At 44.6% G+C, this 26,224-nt stretch overlaps 1 protein-coding gene across 1 annotated transcript in view; it reads right to left on the bottom strand.

Annotated features, from left to right (window-relative positions):
* Nucleotides 1-26,224, bottom strand: part of Clnk (cytokine dependent hematopoietic cell linker) — a 127,210-nt gene that overhangs the window by 14,816 nt on the left and 86,170 nt on the right. Inside the window, exons 8-12 of the mRNA XM_042670301.1 lie at nucleotides 25,287-25,310; nucleotides 16,337-16,356; nucleotides 15,214-15,336; nucleotides 4,186-4,213; nucleotides 1,004-1,022 (exon numbers count right to left, since the gene is read on the bottom strand). Of these exons, the coding sequence (XP_042526235.1) occupies nucleotides 1,004-1,022; nucleotides 4,186-4,213; nucleotides 15,214-15,336; nucleotides 16,337-16,356; nucleotides 25,287-25,310 (214 nt within the window). The remainder of the gene's footprint in view (nucleotides 1-1,003; nucleotides 1,023-4,185; nucleotides 4,214-15,213; nucleotides 15,337-16,336; nucleotides 16,357-25,286; nucleotides 25,311-26,224) is intronic.

The raw sequence follows: 26,224 nt of genomic DNA on the forward strand, positions 1-26,224 counted from the left end.
AGGACACAATTCAGTCAGGTTATGCTTGGAAAGGACTGTGGACCACTAGAAACCCACTGTAACAGCTATTCATCCAAATAATCAATCTCTGGTTAGAAACTATTTTTCAAGGCTTGGAAGGTGGCTCAGTGGTCGAGTGCTTGCCTAGCATGCTTGAAGCCCTGGGTTCAATTCCTCAGTGCCACATACACAGAAAAATCCAGAAGTGGCACTGTGGCTCAAGTGGTAGCATGCTAGCCTTGAGCAAAAGAAGCTCAGGGACAGTGCCCAGGTCCTGACTTCAAGCTCCATGACTGGCAAAAAAAAAAGAAAGAAAGAAACTGTTTTCCCCAACTTTCTTAGTTCTGGGGACATCCTCTGGGAAGACCATGCTATGCAAGCTTGCACCAAATGTGTACAGTGTGGAGCATGCATTGTCGAATTTCTCAGATACATAAACCACCACAGTGGAAGAGATTTTAAGGGTTATTCTATACTGGCAATATTCCCCTCCATCCATCCATCCATTCATCCATCCATCCACCCACCCATCTATACATCCACCCATCCACCCATCCATCCATCCACCCATCCACCCATCCATCCATCCACCCATTCACCCATCCATTCATCCATATTGTCTCATTGACCACTTCAATGGGACAGGGACTCAGTCAAAATCTGGAGTTAGACAAGAGAAGACAGATTCGTTTCTTACATTCCAGTGGAAAGAGATGGCAAATAAGCATGCACACAGACCAATATGAATATTTCAGAGAGCACAGAAGGTGTGGAGAAAAAAGAAAGTTCTGCTTTAGGATACAAGGTTGAGTGCATGTGTAGCTGTTTAGGCCTGAGGACTTTTGAAATGACTCTGAGGCCCTAGGCCTGTCTGGCTCTGTAAGCACATTCATATATGCAAGGCTTCAGAACCATCTTTTCACATAGTAACTAGTACAACAAACTTAGTGGCAGAACTTATTCTAACAGCATTGGGGTAAGAAAATGAATGTCAACCATTTACCTTCATCCACTCCAACGACCTATATTAAATGAAGACAAAATAATGGTGAATGACTTTGGATGATAGGGAATTTAATATAATACTATGTGGTTTTGGAGCACTTGGTTGTTACAATTGGGGAAAATATTTTGTTAGTGTAAATGTTGTTCTAACAATGTCTAAAGCACCTAACAAATCAAAATTGTATACTCTTCATACAATGTAACAGACAAGCAGGATGTCTGTTTGTGCATGATGGATTGTTCTCATTCAGAGGACAATTAATCCATAGTTATCAAGAGCTTAGAAATATGATGATCCTTCTCTATTAATTGCCTTGATGATAATCTTGTTCTAAGAACCACCCCCAAATTTGGTGCAAGCTCTATGTATAAGGCTGTTCAGTGTATCATTCTTAAAGTTTCAAATCACTAGACACAAACTACATTCCCAGATAAGTGATAATAGTTAATTTGGTGCTATACTCATTTACTGGGATATTATGAGGCATTGTAAATATGTATAGACGCCAGGAACAGCTGGCTCACATCTATAATCCTACCTACTCAGGAGGCTGAGAGTGGAGGATTGTATGGCAGCCCAGGTAGAAAAGCCACCATGTGACTCATCTCCAATTAACCACACAAAAACCGGAAGTGGTGCTGTGGCTCAAGTGGTAGAGCACTAGACTTGAGCACAAAGAGGCTCAGAACAGTGCTGAGTTCAAGCCATACAACTAACCAACTAACTAACTAAATAAATAAATACAGAGAGTGGAATAAGATTATACTATATGTATGCCTGAAGCTAGACATTACAAAGGACCACAATAATGGCCCTAAAGCTGAGTGCCAGTGATCCTAGCTGCTGAGGAGACCAAGACTAGAGGATCGAGACTCAAAGCCAGCCCAGGCAGAAAAGTCCAAGAGACTCTATTTCTAATCAACAAAAAGTCAGGCTAGAGACATTGTTCAAGTGGTACAGCGTCAACCGTGATCAAGCAAGTTGAGCAGGTGCCGGGCCCCATTACCAATACCAGTATACCAGCAAAAACATACATACAAAAGTTGCCTTATGATACAGTTCTATGCCACAGAGTCAATATGCACACTGTTTTTGTTGGATGAGGTCACATATTTTCACAGGTTTCTGAAGTCTAAGAAACATTAAAAATCACTGATGTACAGAAGAGATCCGGAGAGGCGGGCCATTTACTGAGGTTCCTAAGATATCATGCAGCTAAGGTGACCTTGAGCCCAGGTCTCTTGCTTCATAGATAAGAAACCTCTAGTCTTGTCTGAAACTAGCCAACAGACAGGCTCCTTTGTTTGAAGGAACTTGGCGTCCCTTAGGGTTCCATTTCAAGACAGATAGCAAAGCAAAGTAAGTCTAGGGATTAAACCGAAAAGGCTGTGAATCCATTCGAATGAGTGATTTCTAGTCTCCCCACTGAGTCTTCCTGGGGACTTTGAACCTGAGTTCAAAGAGCTCAATCAGATGCACCTGAGATCTCAGGGGCCTCAAAGGAGAGGGAAGGTGGCCCATAAATACTGCCGAAGCCTGCAGCGAGGGGGGCTGTCCTTTTAGTACATCAAAACCCAGCTGAGCTTTTGCTTGAGGGCTCTGAACTTGAAAAATCATGTGTAACTAGAATAGTAGAGTGAAATCTCTCTAGGTTCTCTACTTTAACATGCTTTTTTTTCTGTTAGAAAATAAACAGTAATGGTAATGGTTTATTACCTCTCTCTGTCTCCCTTTTGTCTTCCACACCTCATCCCTTCTTTTTTTCTCTCCTTCCCTCCCTTCTTCCCTCTCTTCCTTCTCCTGCTTTCCCCCTCCCTGTCTTCCTTTAAAAAATATTTTCAGCCAGGCTGTCTCTGTTTTGGTTGTTTGTTTTTGTCATTTTATTGTTTTGCTGGTCCTGGCACTTGAACTCAGAGCCTGGCCATGGTCCCTGAGCTTCTTTTGTTCATGGCTAGTGTTTTACCACTTGAGCCACAGTTCTACTGTCTATTTGGTAGTTTATTGGAGATAAGAGTGTCACAACTTCCCTGCTGGGCTGGCTTTGATCCGTGATCCTCAGATCTCAGCCTTCCGAGTTGTTAGGATTATACAGGCATGAGCCTCTGGCACCTGCTATCTCTGCATTTTATTTTTTTAACAGAGTCATGGCTGTGGGGAGAGGATTGGACTGGGGGATTTCAGGACTGGCCCTGTCTTCTGCCAGTGGGAAGCCTAGAAGTTTTCTTTCTTTTTTTTTTTTTTTTTGTCGGTCGTGGGGCTTGAACTCTGGGCCTGGGCGCTGTCCCTCAGCTCTTCAGCTCAAGGCAAGTGCTCTACCACTTGAGCTACAGCGCCACTTCCGGTTTTCTGGTGGTTTATTGGAGATAGGAGTCTCACAGTCTCTCCTGCCTGGGCTGGCTTTGAACCGCTATCCTCAGATCTTAGCCTCCTGAGTAGCTAGGATTACAGGTATGAGCCACCAGCGCCCGGCGAGCCTAGAAGTTTTCTAGCTATCCAGGACCTCGCTTTTCTGCTAGGGCTTGGTAAGGATAAACGGGATATACAGTTCTCCACATTGGGAACTGGATAATGCCATGTGGACTGATCTGAGGCAGGTAACTCTTTGTTTGTGTTGAAATAGACTCAATAAACACTCAATGTAACACAGGTGTGGCATTCACCCTTCTCTAAGGGCCAAGAAATGTCACTTTGTCTAATTTGTGGCAGAGGAAGCAGAGCTCTGGGTGGGTGGCGGTGCTTGCTGAAGTTCACAATGACTAGTGGGTCCTTGTGATTTACACCCAGATCTTGGTGACACTACCTTCTTCTTACTACTTTGCAGCCTTGTCTTTTTTTGAGAACAAAACAAAGGTGTAGTGCCGTTTCCAGCATTTTACTTTGGCAATGCTGGTGTTTGGAAGCATGGAGAGGGGCCAGGAACGGGGCAGTGACCCACGGACCTGGCTTCCTCCTAACTGAGCCAGTCAACAAGGAATGGACAGGTGGCAGAGTGGCATGTCGGCTGAAAATCTGAGTCTTCTTTTACTTTAGTTTTTCTCTTGAGATGCATGTTGAATAGGACTACTGTGAGAATAAAATATGACAAAGGAAAGTAAATAGATCCTGTTCATTGTAGCTACTTAAGGTACAAAGATGACCTCCCACCCATCTTAAAAATCCAAGACAAAATAGTTACTTACTTTACTGAAGTCTTTCAGGCTTATCTGCCTGCAAGAAAAGGAAATCTTGTGTTAAATAAAACACAATTATTAATGACCGAGATAAAAACACTCTGAACCCTTTATAAACCTTTGATTACGTTTTCATTGCCAAATTAACAGCCCGTAGTCCACTGTGATATTTATCACTGTGTTATAAAATGAAAGCAGGTTGTTTTTTTTCCTCATAATTTTCTAAAGAAAGGAAGACGTTGTAAGTTAACATAAAAAGTGGTGATAGGAAAGGTATGAACACCCTTGCTTCTAATTTAGGGGAATTTAAATAACGTCATCCTTCCTCGGAGTTGACTTCCAAAGTCAGGCTTTCATTAGCACAGTCAGACTTATTATGAATTTAACTTTAAATCTCCCAGGTTTTTGCTTGGAGAAAATGCACAGTTTAAAATATAAAATATCAGGTGGGATCTCACCAGGCCATGCACAAGAGAAAGGATGTGGGTAACAAAAAGGGAAACGAAATGGAACAAAATCCACCAAACAGAATGGCAATATATCGACAAGTCAGTTAACTCCTCTGAGTCTCCTTTTCCTCATGTGTAGAATGGCAACAAAAATATTTGCCTAGGGGGAATTGTTGCAAGAATTGGGAGAGATGGAAATGCAAGTGGCTAGCATTCAGTGGACTTGGTCCTTAGAATGTGTCTGGGGTCTGGTGAGAAAGCAAAGGAGGAGGTAGGTTCAGCATGTGGGCGTGTCACTGAAAGGACTGGTGGATGCTGGGAAGTCAGTGATGCCCCTATCAGGGAAAGGCTGTCCACGTGGAGCCTGTCAATCATTGACACCAGGGAAGCTGACCCCAGGCTCACGCTGCTCAGGTGATACTACTGCCCTCCAGGCAGTAGGCAACCATCCCAAGACCCCACTGTTGGTAATGTCCATCACCCATCTCGATACTGACTCCTTTTTTTTTTTTTAAATTTAATTTAATTTTATTTGTGAACATACTGTACAGAGGAGTTACAGTTACATGGGCAGGATAATGCGTACATTTCTTACCAAGCATTGCAGCCTCCTCCTTTGTTTATCCTTCACATCCTTCCCAGCCTCCCCCCTCCCCCCCTAATCCCAATCCTTCTCCTCCCCCCCCCCGCCCCCCCCCCCCCCCCCCCCCCCGCACCAACGTTGTAAAGCTCGTTTTGGACATGACAACTTGTACTTCTCATTGTTGCAACAGGTCCACCTGTATCCTTAAACAACTGGTTTTTCCCCATCTCCTCCACAAGTTATACTGACATCAAATATAGTGAAAGCAGGGGTTATACTGTGGAGGAGGGACATACAAAGCAACAAAGAGATAATCTTATAAATGTGTTAGAAACACATGCATGAAAGAAAAAAACATTAAAATACACATCTAAGGGTTCATTTTCCTGACATCACATTATCTGACCTTTTCCGCTTGACTCATACATATACTAGATATTACAAATAAGGGAAACCATGGGACCTACATTTCTTTGGGCCTGGCTTACTTCACTTAATATAATTTTTTCCAAGTTTTTCCATTTCCTAACAAATGGGGCAATGTCATTCTTTCTGATGGAGGCATAGAATTCCATTGTGTATATATACCACATTTTCTTGATCCATTCATCTACTGAGGGGCATCTGGGTTGGTTCCATATCTTAGCTATGGTAAATAATGCTGCAATAAACATAGTTGTGCTGGTAGCTTTAGTGTGGTCTTGTTTGTAAACATTAGGGTAAATGCCCAAAAGTGGGATTGCTGGGTCATAGGGGAGCTCTATGTGAAGTCTTTTGAGGAACCTCCATACTGCTTTCCAAAGTGGTTGAACAAGTTTACATTCCCACCAACAATGAAGTAAGGTTCCTTTCTGTCCACATCCCCTCCAGCATCTGTTGTTGTTAGAGTTCTTGATTTTTGCCGTTCTAACTGGAGTGAGGTGATATCTCAATGTTGTTTTGATTTGCATTTCTTTTATGGCTAGGGATGTTGAACATTTCTTCATGTGTCTATTGGCCATCCTTCTTTCTTCTTCAGAGAAGCTTCTCTTTAAGTCTTTCGCCCACTTACTTATTGGGCAGTTGTTTCTTTGAGGATTTGTTGTTGGGTGGTTTAATTTTTTGAGTTCCAAGTATATTTTAGATATGAGACCCTTGTCCGTTGTATGGCTAGTAAAGATCTTCTCCCAGTCCGTGGGCTTTCTATTGATCTTGCTAGCTATGTCATTTGCCCTGCAGAAGCTCTGCAACCTTATACAATCCCATTTGTCCAACCTTTCTTTGATTTGTTGTGTTTCCTGGTCTCTATTCAGAAAATTTCAGCCTGAGCCAAGGAGACCCAGGGTTTCTCCTATTCCATCCTGTAATGTTTTCAGAGTGTCTGCTTTGAGTTCAAGGTCTTTGATCCATTTGGAGTTGATTCTGGTGCAGGGTGATATATAAGGATCTAGCTTTAGTTTTCTACATGTAGTTAACCAGTTTTGCCAGCACCATTTACTGAAGAGGCTGTCTGTCTTCCATTCTATTGTTTTAGCTCCCTTATCGAAGATTAGATGGCTATAGGTCTGTAGGTTCATTTCTGGGTTTTCAATTCTATTCCATTGGTCCTGAGGTCTGTTCTTATGCCAATACCAAGCTGTTTTGATTACTATGGCTTTATAGTAGAGTTTGAAATTTGGTATTGATATTCCTCCAGCAGTGTTCTTTCCGTTGAGGAGCGTTTTTGCTATTCGGGGTCTTTTATTGTTCCATATGAATTTTTGGATTGCCTCTTCTATTTCCTTGAAGAATGAGGGTGGAATTTTGATAGGTATTGCGTTGAATTTGTAGATAGCCTTGGGAAGTATTGCCATTTTCACGATGTTAATCTTTCCAATCCAGGAGCATGGGAGGTTTTGCCATTTTTTAAGTTCTGTGTTGATTTCCTTTTTCAAGATTTTAAAGTTTTCATCATAGAGGTCCTTCACTTCTTTAGTTAAGTTAATTCCGAGGTATTTTATTTTTTGTGGGGCTATTACAAATGGAGTTGCTTTCCTAATTTCAGCCACACTTTTCTCATTGTTGGCATACAGAAAAGCCATTGATTTTTGGGGGTTAATTTTATAACCTGCTACTTTGCCAAAGTTTTGAATCAGCTTGAGTAATTTGGGAGTGGAGTCTATGGGATTCTTTAAATACAAGATCATGTCATCTGCAAAGAGGGAGAGTTTTATTTCTTCTTTCCCTATTTGGATCCCCTTTATGTCTGCATCTTGTCTTATTGCTGTAGCTAGGCATTCTAATACTAGATTGAAGAGAAGTGGAGAGAGTGGACATCCTTGTCTTGTTCCTGAGTTAAGAGGAAATGGCTTTAGTTTTTCACCATTAAGTATAATGCTGGCATATACAGCCTTTATTGTATTGAGGAATGTTCCATGGATTCCTAATTTTTCCAAAACCTTCATCATAAAGGGGTGTTGGATCTTGTCGAATGCTTTTTCTGCATCTATTGAGATAACCATGTGGTTCTTATTCTTGCTCCTGTTGATGTGATGAATAATATTAATTGATTTGCGTATATTGAACCAGCTTTGCATCCCTGAAATGAATCCTGTTTGATCGTGGTGTATGATTTTTTGGATGAATTGTTGAAGTCGATTGGCCAAAATTTTGTTGAGAAGTTTTGCATCAATGTTCATCAAAGAAATGGGTCTATAGTTCTCTTTCTTTGATGAGTCCCTGCCTGGTTTTGGGATGAGGGTTATGATGGCTTCATAGAATGTGTTCGGTAGTGAGCTTTCTCTTTCAATTTCATTGAAGAGTTGGAGGAGTATTGGTGTGAGCTCTGCTTTGAAGGCCTTGTAAAATTCCGCTGTAAAACCATCTGGTCCTGGACTTTTCTTAGCTGGGAGGTCTCTTATTGCTGTTTCTATTTCAATGCTTGATATGGGCCTGTTAAGCTGGTTTAACTCATCTTGGTTTAGTTTTGGCATGTCAATATTTGCTAGGAAATGGTCCATTTCTGTCAAGTTCTCAAACTTATTAGCATAAAGTTTTGAGAAGTATTCCCTTATAATGTTCTGAATCTTGGTTGTTTCCGTGGTGATGTTTCCATTCTCATCTCTGAGTTTATTAATTTGGGTGTGTTCTCTTCTTTTTCTGATAAGATTTGCTAAGGGTCTGTCAATTTTGTTAAGTTTTTCGAAGAACCAACTCTTTGTTTTGTTGATTCTTTCTATAGTTTTTTTGGATTCTAATTCATTTAATTCTGATTTAATTTTGATTATTTCTTTCCGTCTACTGGATTGGGGTTTATCTTGCTGCTCTTTTTCAAGGAGGTTTAGATGTGTCATTAAATTGCTAGTTTCAGATCTCTCCAATTTGTTGATGTAGGAGCTCAGAGCTATAAACTTGCCTCTGAGTACTGCCTTTGCTGTGTCCCAGAGGAGCTGGTAATTTGTGTGTTCATTTTTGTTGAATAGCATGAACATTTGAATTTCCTTTCTAATCTCTTCCATGACCCACTCTTGATTCAGCAGTGTGTTGTTCAGCCTCCATGTGATACTGCACTTTCTTTGGTGGCTTTTGGTGTTGAGTTCTAATTTTATTCCCTTGTGGTCAGAGAGAATGCAAGGTATAACTTCAATGTTTCTGAATTTAGACAAGTTTGCTTTGTGGCCTAAAATGTGGTCTATTTTAGAAAACGTTCCATGTGCTGCTGAGAAAAACGTGTATTCTGATGCTGCTGGGTGAAATGTTCGGTAGATGTCTGTTAAGTCTAGTTGATCTATGCAGCTGTTTAGATCTGCGGTTTCTCTGTTGAGTTTTTGCCAAGTTGATCTATCTAGTGGGGAGAGTGGGGTGTTAAAATCCCCAACAATTAATGTCTTTGGATCTATATGGGATTTGAGGGAAAGTAGTGTTTCTCTGATAAATTTGGGTGCTCCATTGTTTGGCGAATAGATATTTAGAATTGTAATATCCTCCTGAAGGAGAGATCCTTTAATTAGTATGTAGCGACCTTCTTTATCTCTTCTCACGAATTTTAATTTGAAGTCTATTTTATCTGATATTAAGACTGCAACTCCCGCCTGCTTATGGGGGCCGTTTGCTTGGTAGATTTTGTTCCAGCCTTTAACATTGAAAATGTGTTTGTTTTTACGGGCAAGATGTGACTCCTGAAGGCAGCAGATAGAAGGGTCTTGTTTTTTAATCCAACTAGACAGTCTATGTCGCTTAATTGGAGAGTTCAGTCCGTTAACGTTAAGAGATAGGACTGAGAGGTATTTGGGAGTTCCTGCCATGTTATCCACCTTCTTGGGGGCTGCGAAAACTGGGTTCTTCCTATGGTTCTTGGATTCTCAGTTTGGGTGCAGTTTCTTGGCCTTTGTTGCGGTCTTGTTGGTTTTCTATGTGTAGGACATCTTTAAGAATCTTTTGTAGGGCTGGTTTGGTGGAGATGTATTGTTTCAATTTTTCTTTGCTATGGAAGGTTTTTATTTGGCCTTCAGTTATGAAGGAGAGTTTAGCTGGGTAGATACTGGCTTCTTTGCATCCTTCCCTTTAAGCTGGGCTTGCAGAAGGTAAAGAGATATAATTAGAGGTAATGAAGTAGAACAAACACCCATATTATTGATTGTCTTGCCCTTAAACAGAGACTAAGCTCAGGGTTTTTAATGTTATCAAGGGTAGTGATGGATGAGTTATGTGGTTTCAGTTTAAAATACAGAACTGATTTTAGACTTCTTATATTACTTTTCAAAAGTCAAGACTTGTTCAACTCCATTTGTAGAGGGTTTGATCTGGGTTACAGAACTAGATTATTTCCCACATATACATATACGTGTGTGTGTGTGTGTGTGTGTGTGTGTGTGTCTGTGTAATTAACTAGGTTCACAAAAATTGTTAAAGGTTGCTTTGCTTACTAGGATTGAAACCTACTGTGTCAGAATCAAATATGTTCAATTATGATGGATTTCATGCCATGAAGTGCATGTAGTGGAGTGTTGCATACTTGTCTCTAACCTGTGTCTCTTTATAGTTTGAAATTTGTGGCTTCAGAAAAGGTTGTTTTTGAAATTCATTACTTCAGTAAATCAATGTTTTGGGTGGTATTGGGGTTTGAACTCAGGGCCTCAGAACTTATCAGGCAAATGCCTGTCATTCAAGCCTTGCCTCTAGTCCATTTTTGCTTTTGTTTCTTTCTTTCAGACAGGATCCCTAGATTTTCCCCAGTCAGTCCTAGAACCTTGATTCTCCTACTTCTGCCAGCAATGGAAGATGGCCCTCCATTTTAAACTAGAACGTGGGAGATTCAGAGAAGTCTTCTGTACAGAGTCAGGGCAAGGTCTTCTTGTGTGCTGATGGCCTGTTCTCCCCCCTGCCAGCCTACTTTGCCGTGTGGAGTGTGTGTTTTTGTCAGGTGGTTTATGTTCTGTCTGCTGAAGGGGGCCAGTATGGTAAAAGGATTCCCTTTTTAGTTCTCTTGCAGGTTATGTCAAGGAGAGAGTCTCAGTGTGGTAGTTAGAGGGTCCTAGACACCTGCCTAATACTTTTTCTTTTAACTGAGAGAAATTCCCCCAAGTTTCAGGTTTGGAATTGAAACTGCTAATGCCACAGTTACTTATGGCTATGTCTTTCTTTTAAGTGGATTTATTTAAGTAAGAAAAATGAGCATAAAATCAGTGCCTGGATGTTCTAAAAACCGTGAATATCGTGGTACATACATAGCTGAGAATATCCAACCCAGCACGCTTCAAAATTCAAGGTTTTGAGCAGCCAGTGAATGATTTAAATGCCACTTTCTTAACTGAAGTGCTTTAAACCAACGATGCCAAGACTTAGCTTTCAAAGAGAATGGCACAGCCAGCAGAGACAAATGAGGACTGGAAGACAATGGCTGAAGCCAGGACTACCACCCAGGACGAACCGCACCATTGTCATCATTGTCACCATGTCAGCGGGGCAGCTGTCTGCTGCTCACAGTGGATGTCCTTGAAAGCTCCCATACATCACTGTCCTCGGCCAGAGGAGGCGGTCGGGCCGTAGTGCCTTCTGGAACATCTATTAGAAAGGGAGGGAGCACTATTCTGTGTGGTCACTGCAGATGTCTGGAGCTCTAATGTTCTGTTTTTGGAGCAATGCCTTCACCTGGCTATGTACATGTTGCGAGCCAAAGAGAGCCTGGACAAGCTGCTCCCCACACAGCTTCACCTCCAGCAGGCCCACGTGCGCAGACCCTGGACATCTTGTCCCCCTGACCTTGAGCAGTTGTGCATGTGGGCCCCTTGGCACATCATGGCCCATTGCTAGGAAGACTTACAGGTGAGCCATGGACTGACTGGTCCCCAGAGGTGTGTCTGGGAATGGGCGCCCTGTCATAGGAGCTAAAGGATATGTGGAGAGCTCATCAAGGGCCTCTGATTGGGTCAGGGAACTGAGAAGGTCCACAGGCTGTCCAATGATCTTGAGAGTCATGAAGCTCTCCCATAGCAACCCCTTTTTAATCCTTGTTAAGGGCACCCCAGCTGGTACCCTCTTTTGGGACCCCTCCCCCGTAGCAGGAACTCTGCTTAATTTTTTTCTTCTATACATATCTGCCATTTTACTTCTTCCTTTGTGTCTGTGGACTTGCTCCTTGAGAACATCGGGATAAAGGACCTAATCCAGATGCTGCAGATTTTCAAGATCAGTGTGAGCTGGGTCGTCAGTCATGGTGTCTATCCATCAAAGCCCCGTTTAAAATGAAGTTAAAGCTGGGTGCTGGTGGCTCACACCTGTAATCCTAGCTACTCAGTAGGCTGACATCAGAGAATTGTGGTTCAAAGCCAGCCTGGGCAGGAAAAGTTGGAAGTGGCACTGTGGCTCAAGTGATAAAATGCTAGCTTTGAGCAAAAGAAGTTCAGGCGCGGTGCATAGGCCCTGGGTTCAAGCCCCAGGACTGGTGGGTACATGCACACACACAAACACACAAATATAATGAAGTTGAAAACATAACTGTCTGCCTATAGCAGAACTCCCCTTCATGGTGGTATTTCTGATATCTCTTACTGGGCTGTGCTTGGTTTATTTCCTCAGTGACTTTGGGTTGTTTATCTTCTCTCAATGTCCATGACCTTACGTTCAAAGTGGATGGGAAGTATTAATAACTGAGTGCTGGCGTGCCATCCATGAGACCTGGGCCTAAGAAAACCATGCTTTACATGGCTACTAAAATGAGTCCATAAATAAGATATAATTACTCTTTGGAGATTTTTGTGGCGAAGAGAATCAGCCTGATTCTTACCACCTCTAAAAGCGATTAAAACAATGTAAATTACAACTGTGGGAACCCAGTGATATAAGACATCAACATGGCAGCGACGCTCGGTGGAAGTGTGGAAAAGTGATGTGTCCAGCTGCAGAGGGACTTGGGTGATGGAGGAAGCCCTGTATCCAACACTGGGCCTTGGTCACAGATTCCTAGAACCCTCTTCCTCTGGGTTCCTTATGCCATACCTAACAGTTACTTAGAAGTAGACTTGGCTGGAAAGCACAGACTGGGTCCATGAACGAACTAAAGCAAGAGTGCTTGGCATGTGGGCCTCCACTGAGTATCTGTGTTCTTGCTTTGAATTGGTGCCTTGGCAATTGTTTTGCTATTACCTTTGAATCCATGAAGGCCAGAACTGGTGAATCATCTCTTCATACAGAGGAGAGACCCCCCCCCCCCCCCCCCCCGCCATGGAAGGGAACAGCACAGACTGCACAGGCCAGGCTGCATGCCAGGCCACGGTGACTTGCTTATCTCCACCACACTGGTCTCTACCTGAGATAGCATTACAGAACCCTTCTCTGATGGCCAACCAGATCACACGCTGGCCAGGACTGTTGTGTAGTGACCAACACTTTTCACCTCCTGCTCCAATTATTTTCTTATTTAAACCTACAGCTCATGTCTATATTCTGCTGTTACCAAATCTCCCTTTTCTGCCCTTCCCCATATCTCTTTATGTGGCAGCTGGAGGCATGGCTGGACCTGATAGGAGGAGGCCCAGGAGTTTGAACCTGGGGCCTAAAACTCTGGGCCCAGAAACAGAGCTGTGGCTCAAGTGGTAGAGCATTAGCCTTGAGCAAAAGTGCCCAGGCTGAGTTCAAGCCCCACAACTGACAAAAAAATCTCAAACAATAGTAACAACAAAAAAACAAAAACCCTCTGGTTTTAGCTTTGGCTGCCCATGAGATTCACCTGGTGGAGCTTTAAAAAGTCTCAGTTCCCACCTGAGTGCAATTCAGATACCCTGGATCGTACATTAAAAAGCAAGCAAATAGAAAAAATAAACAAAAACTGTCTGCCTGTCACTGGTGGCTCATACCTGTAATCCTAGCTGCGTGGGAGGCTGAGATATGAGGATTGAGGTTCAAAGGCAGTCTGTGCAAAAAAGTCCCCATGAGACTCTTATCTCTAATAAACTACTCAGAAAAGTTGAAAGTGGCTCTGTGGTTCAAGTGGCAGATGGTAGCCTTGAGCAAAAGAAGCTCAGAGACAGAGCCCAGGCCCCGAGTTTAAGGCCTAGGACTGGCACACACACAAAAAAAGAGCAACTTTGGTGATTCCTGATCTGATCTGATTTGTTGCCTTTGGAAGCTGCAGAAGAAAAGAATATGAATCCAGCAGGTGCGGGCTGGGGAGTTTGGGCAGTGAATGAGTTGTCTTTCTTTGTGGGGTGGGCGGGCCAGGGTTAGAATACCCAGGGTTAGATATACCTAGCACGAACAGCACAAACAAAAAGGATTCAATAATCCCAGCTGCAGTAATCACCATTAGTTATAAATACGTGCTGTGATCTACTTTCTGGAAATCGTTGAATCTTCACATTAATGGCATCCTTTCTTAACAACCAAGGGGGAAAAAAATCCTCGGATTAGGGAAAAGTTGATATGTTTTGGACAGGCTTTCCTAAGGTGATTTCATTTTCACCTGGGCCCATGAGCCTTCTAAGTTTGGGCCCTCCTGCACCCTGTAGCTTGCCTGGAAGCGTCCAGGCTTCTTTTCATTGGGAACCTGTGGCATCTCTCTCTCCTGTTACCACGTCCAAAAGCTGTCCACACGTGGTTAACTATGCCCTTGCAGGGAGGGAGGGCAAAGACACCCGAGCTGAGAACCGTGACCCCAAATCTACCACTCCAGACAAAGGAGAATCGACATTTCAGGCAGGACCAGCAGGGAGGGCGGTCATCACAACACAAAGGATAGACAGATCATCTCAAAAGACAGGTGTCCATGTTGGCTAAGAGAGTGAAAAGACAAGGGACATTCACCAGACCGTCAGGAGGGGCAGAGGTGGCACTGCAGCCTTTGAGACGCTGCTGCTGACCCTGGCAGAACCAGCGATGAACACATCTCCCACTGAACTCCACCAGGGCTTAAGAGCCAGACAGCGGGAGGAAGTTCCTGACTAGCTGGGCCCGGGCCGCACACGGCAGCCAGAAGCTCCACTCCACCTGGGCAAGGACGTGAAGGTTTGCCGAGCTCTGCTCTGCCTTCTTCTATCAGGTAACCGGGAAATTCAAATTCTCTTGGGGGAAAAAAGGAACTGCTCATTCAGGTGAGCCACGCTGCGTGGTTAGAGCCAGCTGCTCACACGTGGGAACAGAGACTGGCCGCGTCATCAGCCCTGCTACCCAAGGGTTGGCGTGCTTAGGCTTATCAGTGATCATTTACACGGAAAGGTGGCATTGTGCCCACTGCAGCCTGGGGACTGGGAGGTGGGATGGGCACTGGTCCTGGGACCGGCTGAAGCACTTCTGGGCTTTTAGATGCATTGCCTGTGGACGTTTAGCATTTTATGCCATCATTAATTCAGGCCTCAAGTGAGCAAGTCTTTCAATAGGACAAAGAAGCGGTATTTTCTGTGCAGACGAAAACCATAGATCCGTAAAACTATTTTCCCTGCGGCGATAACTGGCCCACCCCATGGCGGGCTTCACAGAGGACAGAGCCTCCCGCCACCCCCCTCCCGGCATACCTCTCAGCCATGTCACCAGTGGCAATGCTAAGTCTCTCACCTGGGGCCTCTTGGGGCTTCTGGAAAGGTATGGCAAGGTGTGCAGTTGTCCAGGGCTGATACTGGGGTCTCAGGGGGTGCTGTGGGTAAGGACTGGTACTTCTTTGGGAGAGTGAGGGGAGGCCTGTGGAAAGAGTCCCAGAGGGGCCAGAACAGGTCTTCTACACAGCTGCTCCTCAGAGCCCCAATTTGCCCCCGCCCCCCCCCCCCCCCCGGAAGGGCACTGCTTTGTAGAGCAGGTGACTCCAACCTTAGCATCTTCCTTCCACTCCCTCCCGACTGCCCTCCTGGTCCTGGGTCCTTTCCTCTGGGGTGTGGCACAGTTCTCTACAGGTGTCAATACATCACCTTACCATCACTTTTCACTACAGGTGTCAATATATCACTTTTCAGGACACCACGATTTTAGCTGTAGGAAGCCTGGGAAAATTTCTCCCAGGATGGAAGATCTGAGTTTTGAACACTCCCTAAAGAAACACGAAGCTGTTTGGAAGTCAATGAATGCCTCACTCACCCATTTCCTCCAGCCTTTGGCTCATAAGACAGGAAGGAGATGCAGTTCTGGGCTTGGGATGCTCTCTCCCAGAGGAGCAAGGGCTGAAGGACCACCATGTGTGGTCAGGGCTAAGGAAGAGGGACGGCAGGCTCACAGAGCCACGGAAGAGGCCAGCTCAAGCAGATGTAGCCGCTCGTCTCCATATGTGTCTTGGCATTCATGTATGTCTTGGACATAAATGCATGCACTTACATGAACATGTATTCATGCGTTCTAAGTCCCTTGATTTAATTTTAAGCCAGTTTTTACATTCGGATTCATATATATGGACATATCTCCATCTACAGCCATAGCTATCTATCTCCATCATCTCTATCTCTACCTCTTCCTATGTTTTCCCTATAGCTGTACTTCATGATTGAAACAGAAAAATAATGAAAAAACCCCACATTTAGGTAGAAATGGAGGGGAAGGCATATCAACTAGATGACAGTGGATGGGAGGATGAGCAAGCAGATGAAGGAAGTCTTGTGTTAAGTTTTTCCGATACCACATGTCTTCTTTTCAAGCACGGGCACATCTTATCCAAGCACAATATAAAAAGAAAATACGATGTTGATTGTCTTACCGAGGAGGTGGTAAAGGAATCTGATCAAAGGAAAGAAAATCCAAAATTAAGTATATTTCTCTTTGGGAAGGAGCACCAAGGGTGAATTTTGGTTTACAAATAGAAAAAAAATCTGACTAATTCTTACCTTGTTTCCTTTTGTGGGTCTGTCTCCTAAAACATAAAAGAGAGGTCACCAGTGAATATGGGAAGTGTCATTGGATGTTATTCTTATATAAGGTTCTGTGAAAATGACTTGGGTTTTCACACAGAACCCAGCATGGTCCTACACAGCTGACTTCTGGGGTTTTATTAAACTTCCCCTTCATTGTGCTAATGAAGAACCTGAGATATGGAGAAGTAAGCACTTCACCGACAGGGGCCTAGCTAGTAACTGGAAGAATAAGGAATTCACTGGGGTGGTGTGACTCTCCTAGCCACTGGGCCTTGTTGAGGGTTGATGTTCCTGTATTTAACCATAATAATTAACACTGTCTATGTAATAATTAATGAGGGAAAGAATCGATTAAGACACAATGAGTGAGCTATAGTGACCAGACACTAATTATATTTAATATAATTTAACTTTAGTATTTTGATTTTATATACTTGTCTATAATCAGTCCCATTTTCTGCTTAGCCCCTTATGAAGTTACTTCTAAGCAGGAGAGAAAACAACATCAAAGAATTAAAAAAAATACCAGCACCCAACACCTTTGTTTAACGGATGAGCATGAGCTAAGAAATGGATGATATAGAATGAGTTCTCAGAACCAGCTATCCCTAGAAAAGCCAGAGCGGGAGGCACCACAGATTGCTCTCTCTTCTAGGTAGTTTTATACCCACAATTCAATCCAATTCAAAGGTAAGGATAGAGCTGCTCCTCTGAGCTAAGCTGGGGACCAGGTGCAGAGGCCAGAACGTCCAGTGGGAGAAGGCACCTCACCGAGCTCAGCACTGGTCTGTCCACAGGCTACATTCTAGGTTCTGGGCGCCATGGTAAAGGTGATTGCCACTGCTCCTGACACTGACAGGTGCATACTTGAGCTCATGGACGTGACTGCAAACAGCAGGAAAGCCCTGGGAATGAATCTCAGGTACGGAGGGCCAGGGAGAAGAGCTGAGTTAGGATGGCGTGTCAGAGAAAGCCCCCTGGAGGAGGGCGCAGCGTTGCTCATCTGTAGAGACGGCTGTGGTGAGTTATTCTGTGGGTCTGTGGGAGACATCCCAGGGAGGCTCTGACTCTTGTGACAGGAGTGTGACACCTCACCCGAATCCTGGCCCAGTTTGCTGCACAAGACAGCCAGGCCCTGAGTTCAAATCCTGGTATTAGCACACACGGAAAAGACTCCAAGCAGAGGTAACAGATGTCCCAATGTGATCAAAATCCAAACCATAAATGATCCCAGTGTGCTTTCACACCACTAGTCGCGCTACGGGTACATCTTTGGCCATCTCAAGGACATTACAACAAGCTTAGATTACAGGATGTTGCTTCAGGCACCAAATTAAAAGCCAGACCGTTATTTCCCCCTCATTTGATTGTTTATTTCATCAACTTAAAAGAGCTTCATGGGGAAGATTTCTGATGCCTAACTTGATGACATTCCTTGTGAAATTAGCCTTGGCTCTCCAAGAGCTCTCAAAAAGAAAAAGAAAAAATATCTCATTTCCATTTCCTGGAGTTCATTTCGACCCATATTATTTTATGATCAGAGGCATAGAGATTGCACCTTCGTGTTCCTCCCCTAAGAGTTTTCTCCTGAATAGCTTTTTTTTTTTTTTTTTTTTTTGTGGCTACTACTACATCTATTTCCCCCCTCTCTTTGGAGGAAAAAACCCCCATTCTATAGGGGAGACTGACTCCTGGCAGTTCCACAGGGAACATGGTATTTGTTTATTTTTAGACATACCTCTTCACCTCGCTTTGGTGGCTGTGATTTAGAAAAGCCATCTTTCTCTCTCTTATTCATTGACTTAGCCCTGAGCTCCCAGGCCCCTCCCCGTGGGAAGTCCATTCACTCTTTTCTTTTTTGCCTTCACACAAACTTGCTTTGTCTGTTTACAGCACTCTCCTGCATTTTAATTCTTTAATTGGTGGACTAACAGGCCTGTACATAGATGCTTATACTCCATCATAGGCTGAGAAAGGAGTGAGCAGTATGTACTCAGCAAGAAAGGCGGGAGGGACTTTGTGCACTTCATGGCAAGCAGTGTGTTGAGTAAATGAGTTAAAGCAATTTAAGCCATGGATCTTAAGGCACCCCTGCAGTTACAGTTGTTGCTGTTGATTATTATTATTACTTAATGGAAAATTAGAGGCAATGTATGTTTGCACTCTTAATTAAGTACACAGTCTGAAATGCAATGTTTCCTGTCTGTCCAATGAGAGGACCAAGTGGTTGCTCAGTCTCTTCCGACCATTTCCTGTGGAGGAGACTGGCAGGTGTGCCCTCTGGTGGCCAGAGTCTTCACTGTCGACCTCTCTGGGGAGACGTGGCTTTTGCTTTTCCGTCTTCAGATCTGTCAGGCGGGGAAGTTCAGGGCTTTGGGGTTGTGGATGCCAAAGGTGGGCACAGCATGTCTGCCTGCCTGATGGATCTTGGGTTGACACTGCCCTGCACAATTTGCCAGGGAGAAATGAACTTCGCAATGTTAGGTGAGCAAGCTTCTTGGAGGTAGCCTGTTGGTGACGCGTTGGAGGACCTGGTTGTTAAATACAGCCACCATTGAAGATCAGTAATGTAAATGCACCATTAGCTGAGGATAGCCACCCCTCTGGTATCCATGCTGGGCATTTTGTCTCAAACATTGTTGTACGATGAACTGGCATTTCTTCCCGAGTTCATATTCATGAGCACGTTGCATGCTGAGCGTATGTACACCATGGGAACTGGCAATCTACACATCAGAGTTTTACTTGTTTTGTGGCTTGTCCACACTGAAGACAGTTTTATAAAGAAAATGTTTCTAAGGTCAGTGTGGAAGTGTGTGGCGCCTGAAGCCATTTGGTTTTGAACAATGGGAAAATGGAGAAAGTATGGTTGTGGTTCTGGGATGATTTACTGACCTGTTACTGAGCTCCCAGACTCAGACATGTGCTGCTAGTGTTCGGCTCAGCTCAGAAGTTGTGCTTGTTATTGTATCAACAGATACAAGGATTTGGCAAAAATTCATCAAAAACATTCTGAAAGACTGACTGGCTTGAGCCAAGAGTGGTGTAGTCTCTGCATTTGGAAGACCAAGGCTGGAAGATCACAGTTCAAGGTCAGCCTGGATTATTGTAGCAAGATTCAACCTCAAAAGAAAAAAAATTAATTGGGTTCACTGAATGATGATCAAGGGTATATATCTTCCACAAATTATTATTATTTTTTGATACTGTACTAGGACTTGAACTGAAGGCCTGGGTGCTGTCCTTTAGGTTGTTTTGCTCAAGGATGGCACTCTACCACTTGAGCCATAGCTTGACTTCTGGCTTTTTGCTGGCCAATTGGAGATAAGTCTCATGAACTTTCCTACACAGGCTGGCTTTGAACTCTGATCCTTAGATCTTAGCCTCCTGGGTAGCTAAGATTGCAGCAAGAGCCAACAGAACCTGGTTTCACCATTAATTTAAATTGTGTGCTACATATCCTTTCATAAGCAAAATGTAGAGACTTACATGCATATATATATATATATATATATATATATATATATATATATATATATATATATATATATATAGATATCCAGCTGCTCTATGTTTCTTGCAGTTTGTGATCTACTTCCGTTGCTAAGAATAATGAGCTGGACAACTAAATTTAAGTTGCCTTGCTTCTCTGAGATTTTTGCATTCTCATCTAGACTTCAAAGGGTTGAGAAACAAGATAAGAAGCAAGAATTCATCTTCTGACAGAAGGAGCAGTAATGCACTATGGTAGCGGTAGCAGCTTTGACATCATTTGTGTTGGGTTCTAAGCCCATCTGTGTCACTTCCTGAGTGACCATGGACAAGTTACTTAAATGTTCTTTTTTTTTGGCTGTCCTGGGTCTTGAATTCAGGGCCTGGGCACTGTCCCTGAGTTCTTTTGTTCAAGACTAGCGCTCTACCACTTGGAGCTGCAGTGCCGCTTCCCTGGGTTTCAGTTTCAGTGGCTGTGAGGCCCAGGCAACAGCATCGAGTTCTGTGGATGGTTAGGGGTAAGTAAAATAATATTTAGTTTTCATTTTTGCTTCCAACCAATTTGTGCTAATGTCGGCATTCCCCTTTATCTATGAAATACAATCATGCAAGTCCACAATTTTAGGAGCAGACCATCCGTGTAATGTTCTGTAATTAGAGAAACAGACTTTGGACAAAATTGGATAAGACTTGGCCTCAATCAAAAAATTTATTATGTCTGGGAGTTTTATGATATGCGAAAGTGAACCATTAGGGTTTCGTATCCTGATGATGAATTATGGAAGAGTCCAAAGAAGCAACTTAGAACGCAAGTGACTAATAAAGTATATCTGGCAGGGCCTTCTCGGGGAGCAGCATGCCTATTGAAACCTTTGGAATTCATTGCAGCAGTAAATGACCGAAAACAATTGTTTGGGGTGCAGTAGGGAGGGGGTTACGCCAAGCGAAGCTAAGGATAGGCTACAGCAACTCCTTAAGTAAGGTCTGAGATTCAAGATGGAGCACAATGGCTTTTACAGCTCTCAGGCTGGGGTTGCTGGGGAATGGGGGAAGAGGACACTTCTCTAACCCAACCCGGGGAGGGTGAAGGGATAGGCTAAGGGAAGATGGGTCAGGGGTGTGTGCGTGCGTGTGTGTGTGTGTGTGTGTGTGTGTACGCGTGTGTGTGTGTGTGTGTGTGCATGCTGGAGACCGTGGGGTTCTCTTACATTTCTGAAGACAGGATAGGAAGGCCCAAGGAAGGAAGATAACTCATCTCTATTTAGAATGAACTGGGACAGAAGTCTCCAGACCTCCTGACTTGCGGCTGCCCTGGGCCTTGCCTAAGGGGAGAGTGACAGAGGCCGAAGGCTCCAGGGCTCTGTGACACCAGACACAGAAGCAGTGGCTGGTAGCACGGTATCACCATGGCTCCAGGAGAAGACGAATGTAGCTACCCTGTGGTATTACCGTCACTGTGGACAGTGCTGTGTGTAGAACTGGGATTCAGAAATCGTTAGTAGCTGGGATGGATGGCTTCTGCTTATAAATTCATCAGGTTTATTTTGTGTACTAAAACCCAAACCACACAGATGGGACCAGAGCTGTGGCGGGGTGGGAAGAAGGTCCCAGGGCTGGGAGAAGGGCTGAGCCTGCAGGAGGGGGAAAGAGACGTGAGGGTCTTACTGAGCTCCCCTCCTACTGCACACACACAGGGCGGTAACTGGGTCCTGGCTTTTGGGTTGGTCATCACCTTTCAAACAGACAGATACTTGGTGATGTAGGCAGAAGGAATTTAGAGAAGTGACTTGTGGTTGGTCTCATAGCTTGGAATCAGTAAGGTTGGGACTTGAACCCAGGACTCCTTGTTCCCCAATGTAGCATGGAGGCGATTCCCTCCTTCTGAGCACCGAGGGTGTGGCTTTACTTCCTGGGGGCCTGTGGTCTCAGTACCTCAGTACACTCTGCTCAGTACCCAGGGCAGCGGGCAGCCCTCCTGGAGGGACAATACTTTCCCCAGGTGGAACTTAGTACACCTGATTTTGAGTTCCTCAGTTTGATGATAACCCCTGGTACTCAGGGACCAGGCACAAAGCTGACCCATCACAGGTACCTCTGTCACCAGAGCTATAGGAATATATGCCTCCCCCCCCTTAAGAACTCTGTCTGGTTGGATAAACAGATACATAAAGGGTGCTGACTGGGCTGCAAAGGTGGCTCAGTGGTAGAGCACTTGCCTTGTATGCATGAGGCCCTGGGTTCAATTCCTCAGCACCACATAAGCAAAAAATAAAAGAATAAAAAGCTGGAAGTGGCGCTGTGGCTCAAGTGGTAGAGCGCTAGCCTTGAGCTGAAGAGCTGAGGGACAGCGCCCAGGCCCAGAGTTCAGGGCCCACAACTGGGCCCCCCCAAAAAAAGTGCTTACTGTGGGACTTAGGGTGCATTGAACAATTAAGGAGCCAGCAGGTGCAGGTCATGATGAAGTCAGCATAGTCTCCTCCCAACCCAGAATATTGGATTGGAGACCCCCCCCCCGCATGGGCCCCCATATCCATGGGTGCTCAGTCCCTACTATAAAATATGGCACAAAATTTGCACAGCACCAAGGGCGCCGGCCTGTATGCGGGAGATTTCATCTGGGTGGCGTGTAATACCTCCAGCCGAGGAGATGCTACAGGAATCGTGGCTCTGCTTCATTGTGCAGGGAGGAAGTGGCAGGAAAAAAAGAGTCTGCACAAGGGGACACAGCAGTTTTGCTCCAATATTTCTCCTTGGTGGTTGGTTAAACCTACTGATCTATTTGGGGTGTAGAACCCACAGAGATGGAGGGAGGAGTGTACAGCGACGATTAACAGACCAGTTCCATGTCTATTACTCAGAGTCTCCGTTTTCATGTTGAGATGTAGGAGACAGAATGAGGGCAAATAAGTAGGGAGGGAGGAGAGCAGGCAAGCTTCCCTTCCCCCACCAGTCCTCAGGGGTGGGCGGGGAGGCGGGGAGACCCCACAGATGAAGGGGACGATGGCCCCGGGCTTCTCCATAGGTAGCTTGCTGCAGTTGAGGACTATCTGCCTCAGAAGATGCACACATGTTCTTACTGTCACCACTAAATACCAACCAGGATAGGGAGTGAACCTGCGTGCTCGTCCATGAGTGAGTGAAAATGGGTGTATGTGGACGGTTATAAAGAGGAATGGAATCCTGCCAATTCTAGCAACAGGGATGGAACTGGAGGACCTCACCCGGAAAGACCTGCACTGCACATCCTCTGTTGCAGGTGCAGGCTAAAGATCAAAAGAAGAGGCGGTCTGCCTGTAGAATAGGATTACCAGAGTCTGGGAGGGGGGCAGGGTGGGTGGGAGAGGTTGGATTGGATGACTGCACCGTTGAAGTGTCATTGTAGGGGTTGGTTAAATCTACAGGTGTGGTACCCACAGAGCCAGAGGGGTCCGACTGACTGACTGGCTGTATAGGAAACAGGACCGCTCACACATACAATTAATATACATCAATCCAACAGCAAAGCATATGACCCCGTTCCCTCAGGAAACTACTGGGAAGGGAAATGGATATAAAGCGACAGCAGAAGACACCGTTTGCGTCGCTGGCAGCCATTCTAGAGTCCCAGTACCAGGGCAGAGGAAGAGGGGTGGGGGGGGAGAAGGGAGGGTTCCCAGGTTCCAGCATGTTCTGGAAAAGTATCCAGCAAAGAGGTGCTGACTCTTGTTTAACTCAGTGCTTCCCAAGGTTAACGCATCCTGAGTCCCTTCTGCACAATGTAGATGCCACACGCCAACTGCTGTGGGCTCTGGAGAGCCAGGGCCTGTGGGGAGAGGTCACAGGAAGACAGTGTGTGTGTGTGTGTGTGTGTGTGTGTGTGTGCACGCGCGCGTGTGTGTGTGCGTGTGGTACGTGTGTGTGTGCATGTGTGTGTGTGTGTGCGCGTGTGTGCGTGTGGTACGTGTGTGTGCATGTGTGCGTGTGTGTGTGCACGTGTGCGTGTGTGCACGGGTGTGCGCGCACACATGTGTGTGTGTGCTGACTCGGAAAGCGGCCCTGTGCTCACAGGTGCCCCCCGGTGTTCCCGCAGATGCCTGCTCCTCATCACAATGAGGGGCTGCGTGGTGCGGTCACTGGTGAACAGAGGCACCCTTTCTCCTGCCGGCCTGTGTGTGAGCCTCGCAAGCTTGGAGTCCACACGCAGGCGGACTGGCTTGGCCCGTTGGCCTGGGCCGCCTCTGGAGTTAATTCTCAATGTCCTGAGCCACCCAGTCCAGAGCAAACAGAGCCGATCCAAAGCTACACAGAAAAAAAGTATTTCCATACACACACACATGCACACACACACACACGCACACACATATATCAATTGATAGCTTCATATATATCTATATAGATATAGAAGATTTATGTATACCTCCATATGAATAGCTCTATAATTCATATTTATATATATATCTATTGGTAGATCTATTGATAGATGTATCCATATACCTATATCTATATATGTACATCTATATAGAAGGTCTATATAGATGTATGTATGTATCTGTCTACAGAGATTATTTTGAAATGGTTGTATGGTGATTTTGTCTAGTAGTTCCTGTATTGGATCTTAGGAATTGGAGTGTTCCTTGGGGAAATGTTACTTGGATGTTCTACGGCTTTAATGATTGAAAACCTTGCTTTGAATTCTCCTCCTGTGTGTGACTGTTCTGTTCCTCTGTGGGGAAACACTCGTGGCCCCAGCGATCAGACGCCCTTCCAGTTCTCTGAGTCTTATTTTTTCCTCTGCAGCGCTGAGAAAGATCACTGCTCTGCCGTCTGTTCTCACGGGAGTTTTAATCAAGTTTGCAGCATTCACTCAGATCCCTGCGTAGCAATGCCTGGGTTGCTTTTGAGCCATGAGTTGTGGCTGAAACAAATTGAAACCCCAGGATGACAGGAGATGAATCTTGAATTCATTTCTGATCAACCCTAAGACCCAAGGCTTGCTATTTTTGTTACAGATGCAATTCACAGGCTACCAAAGGCCATCATTGTGATGTGTGTGTTGCCAACTTCTACCACTAGGGGCGGTAGCTCGGGTCTTGGGTGCTAGGCCATTGGTTTAGATGAATGGGAGACAGCAAACCAGAGGAATTAATTTATGGAATTAATTTGCATTTTGGCCAATTCCTTGTGCCCTGGGCACCTCTCTGCAGAGGAGTAAACACACGGTCTGGTTCTTGGCTCCAACTACGTGGTGCTTGACCCTGAGCAAGCCACCTCGCTTGCTAATCCTCACGGAGGGAGTGTGTGCAAGCAGGTGAACTCCAAACTCACCTCTGAATCTCGTTTCTTCAGTAGCTGAAATGACCGAAAAGCAAACCAGGACAAAGGCCTTTTGCGGGCACTGTGTGGAATTCTACTTTGCTTCTTTTCAGCCAAGCTTGTATTTCTGGATATACGTGCTCATTCGCCTACGCATAATTCTCCTTTTTCTTTTCTTGGGTGGTTTATTGTATTTCTGTATAAATTCACAGCTGAATATAGTGTGCTTGTCATTTCAAAGGAAATTGGTTTAGAGTTCTTGCTTGGTTCACATCCAGGGCAAAGAGAAATGCATTTTAGAGACCTTTATTCTCAGCTTTGGTTTTTCTCGGGAGCTAAGCCATGTCACATTTGAAAATTACAGCTCCGCTCTGAAAATGAGATTTCTTCTGAATCTCTGGTTAATGGGAGTAGTTCATCACCACCAACTTCTACTGTAACTATTTGCCTCCAGATAAACTCTCTTTTCTAGGAAAAGAAACATAAGACAAAGCAGAGCAAACACACAAACAACAACAAAACTGGCCAGCCTCCAAGGAGAGAGAAGTCCTTAAAATCTGATGGGCTCCCGATAATGTCAGAATATGATCGCAAGAAAAATCAGACGAAATGCACATTAGCGTAAGTCTATAACTGTTCAAGTTGATGAAAAATGTCACCGTGGAGATCTCCCATCCGAACCAAGCAACACTTTTTCTATGACATTTTGTGAGAATGACTAAATCACCTTTGCATCAACATTTTGCAATAAACACATAAATCACCCAAGGGTTTTCCAGTGAGACACCTGATCCTCAATGTGGAGGTATCTATTTTAACCCTCCGGTTTTTAGCTTCTTCCTCCCTGTTGTGTCTTATGCCAAGCTCACACTGGTCACTTTTGGAACGTAGGAGATGAAGATTAAAGACAGTAACTCGTACAGAAGCTGTCTTCTACCCCGGCTCCCAGC

The sequence above is a fragment of the Dipodomys spectabilis genome, unplaced genomic scaffold (genome assembly GCF_019054845.1).
Source record: "Dipodomys spectabilis isolate Male_0828 unplaced genomic scaffold, ASM1905484v1 ptg000532l, whole genome shotgun sequence".
Classification (NCBI taxonomy): domain Eukaryota; kingdom Metazoa; phylum Chordata; class Mammalia; order Rodentia; family Heteromyidae; genus Dipodomys; species Dipodomys spectabilis.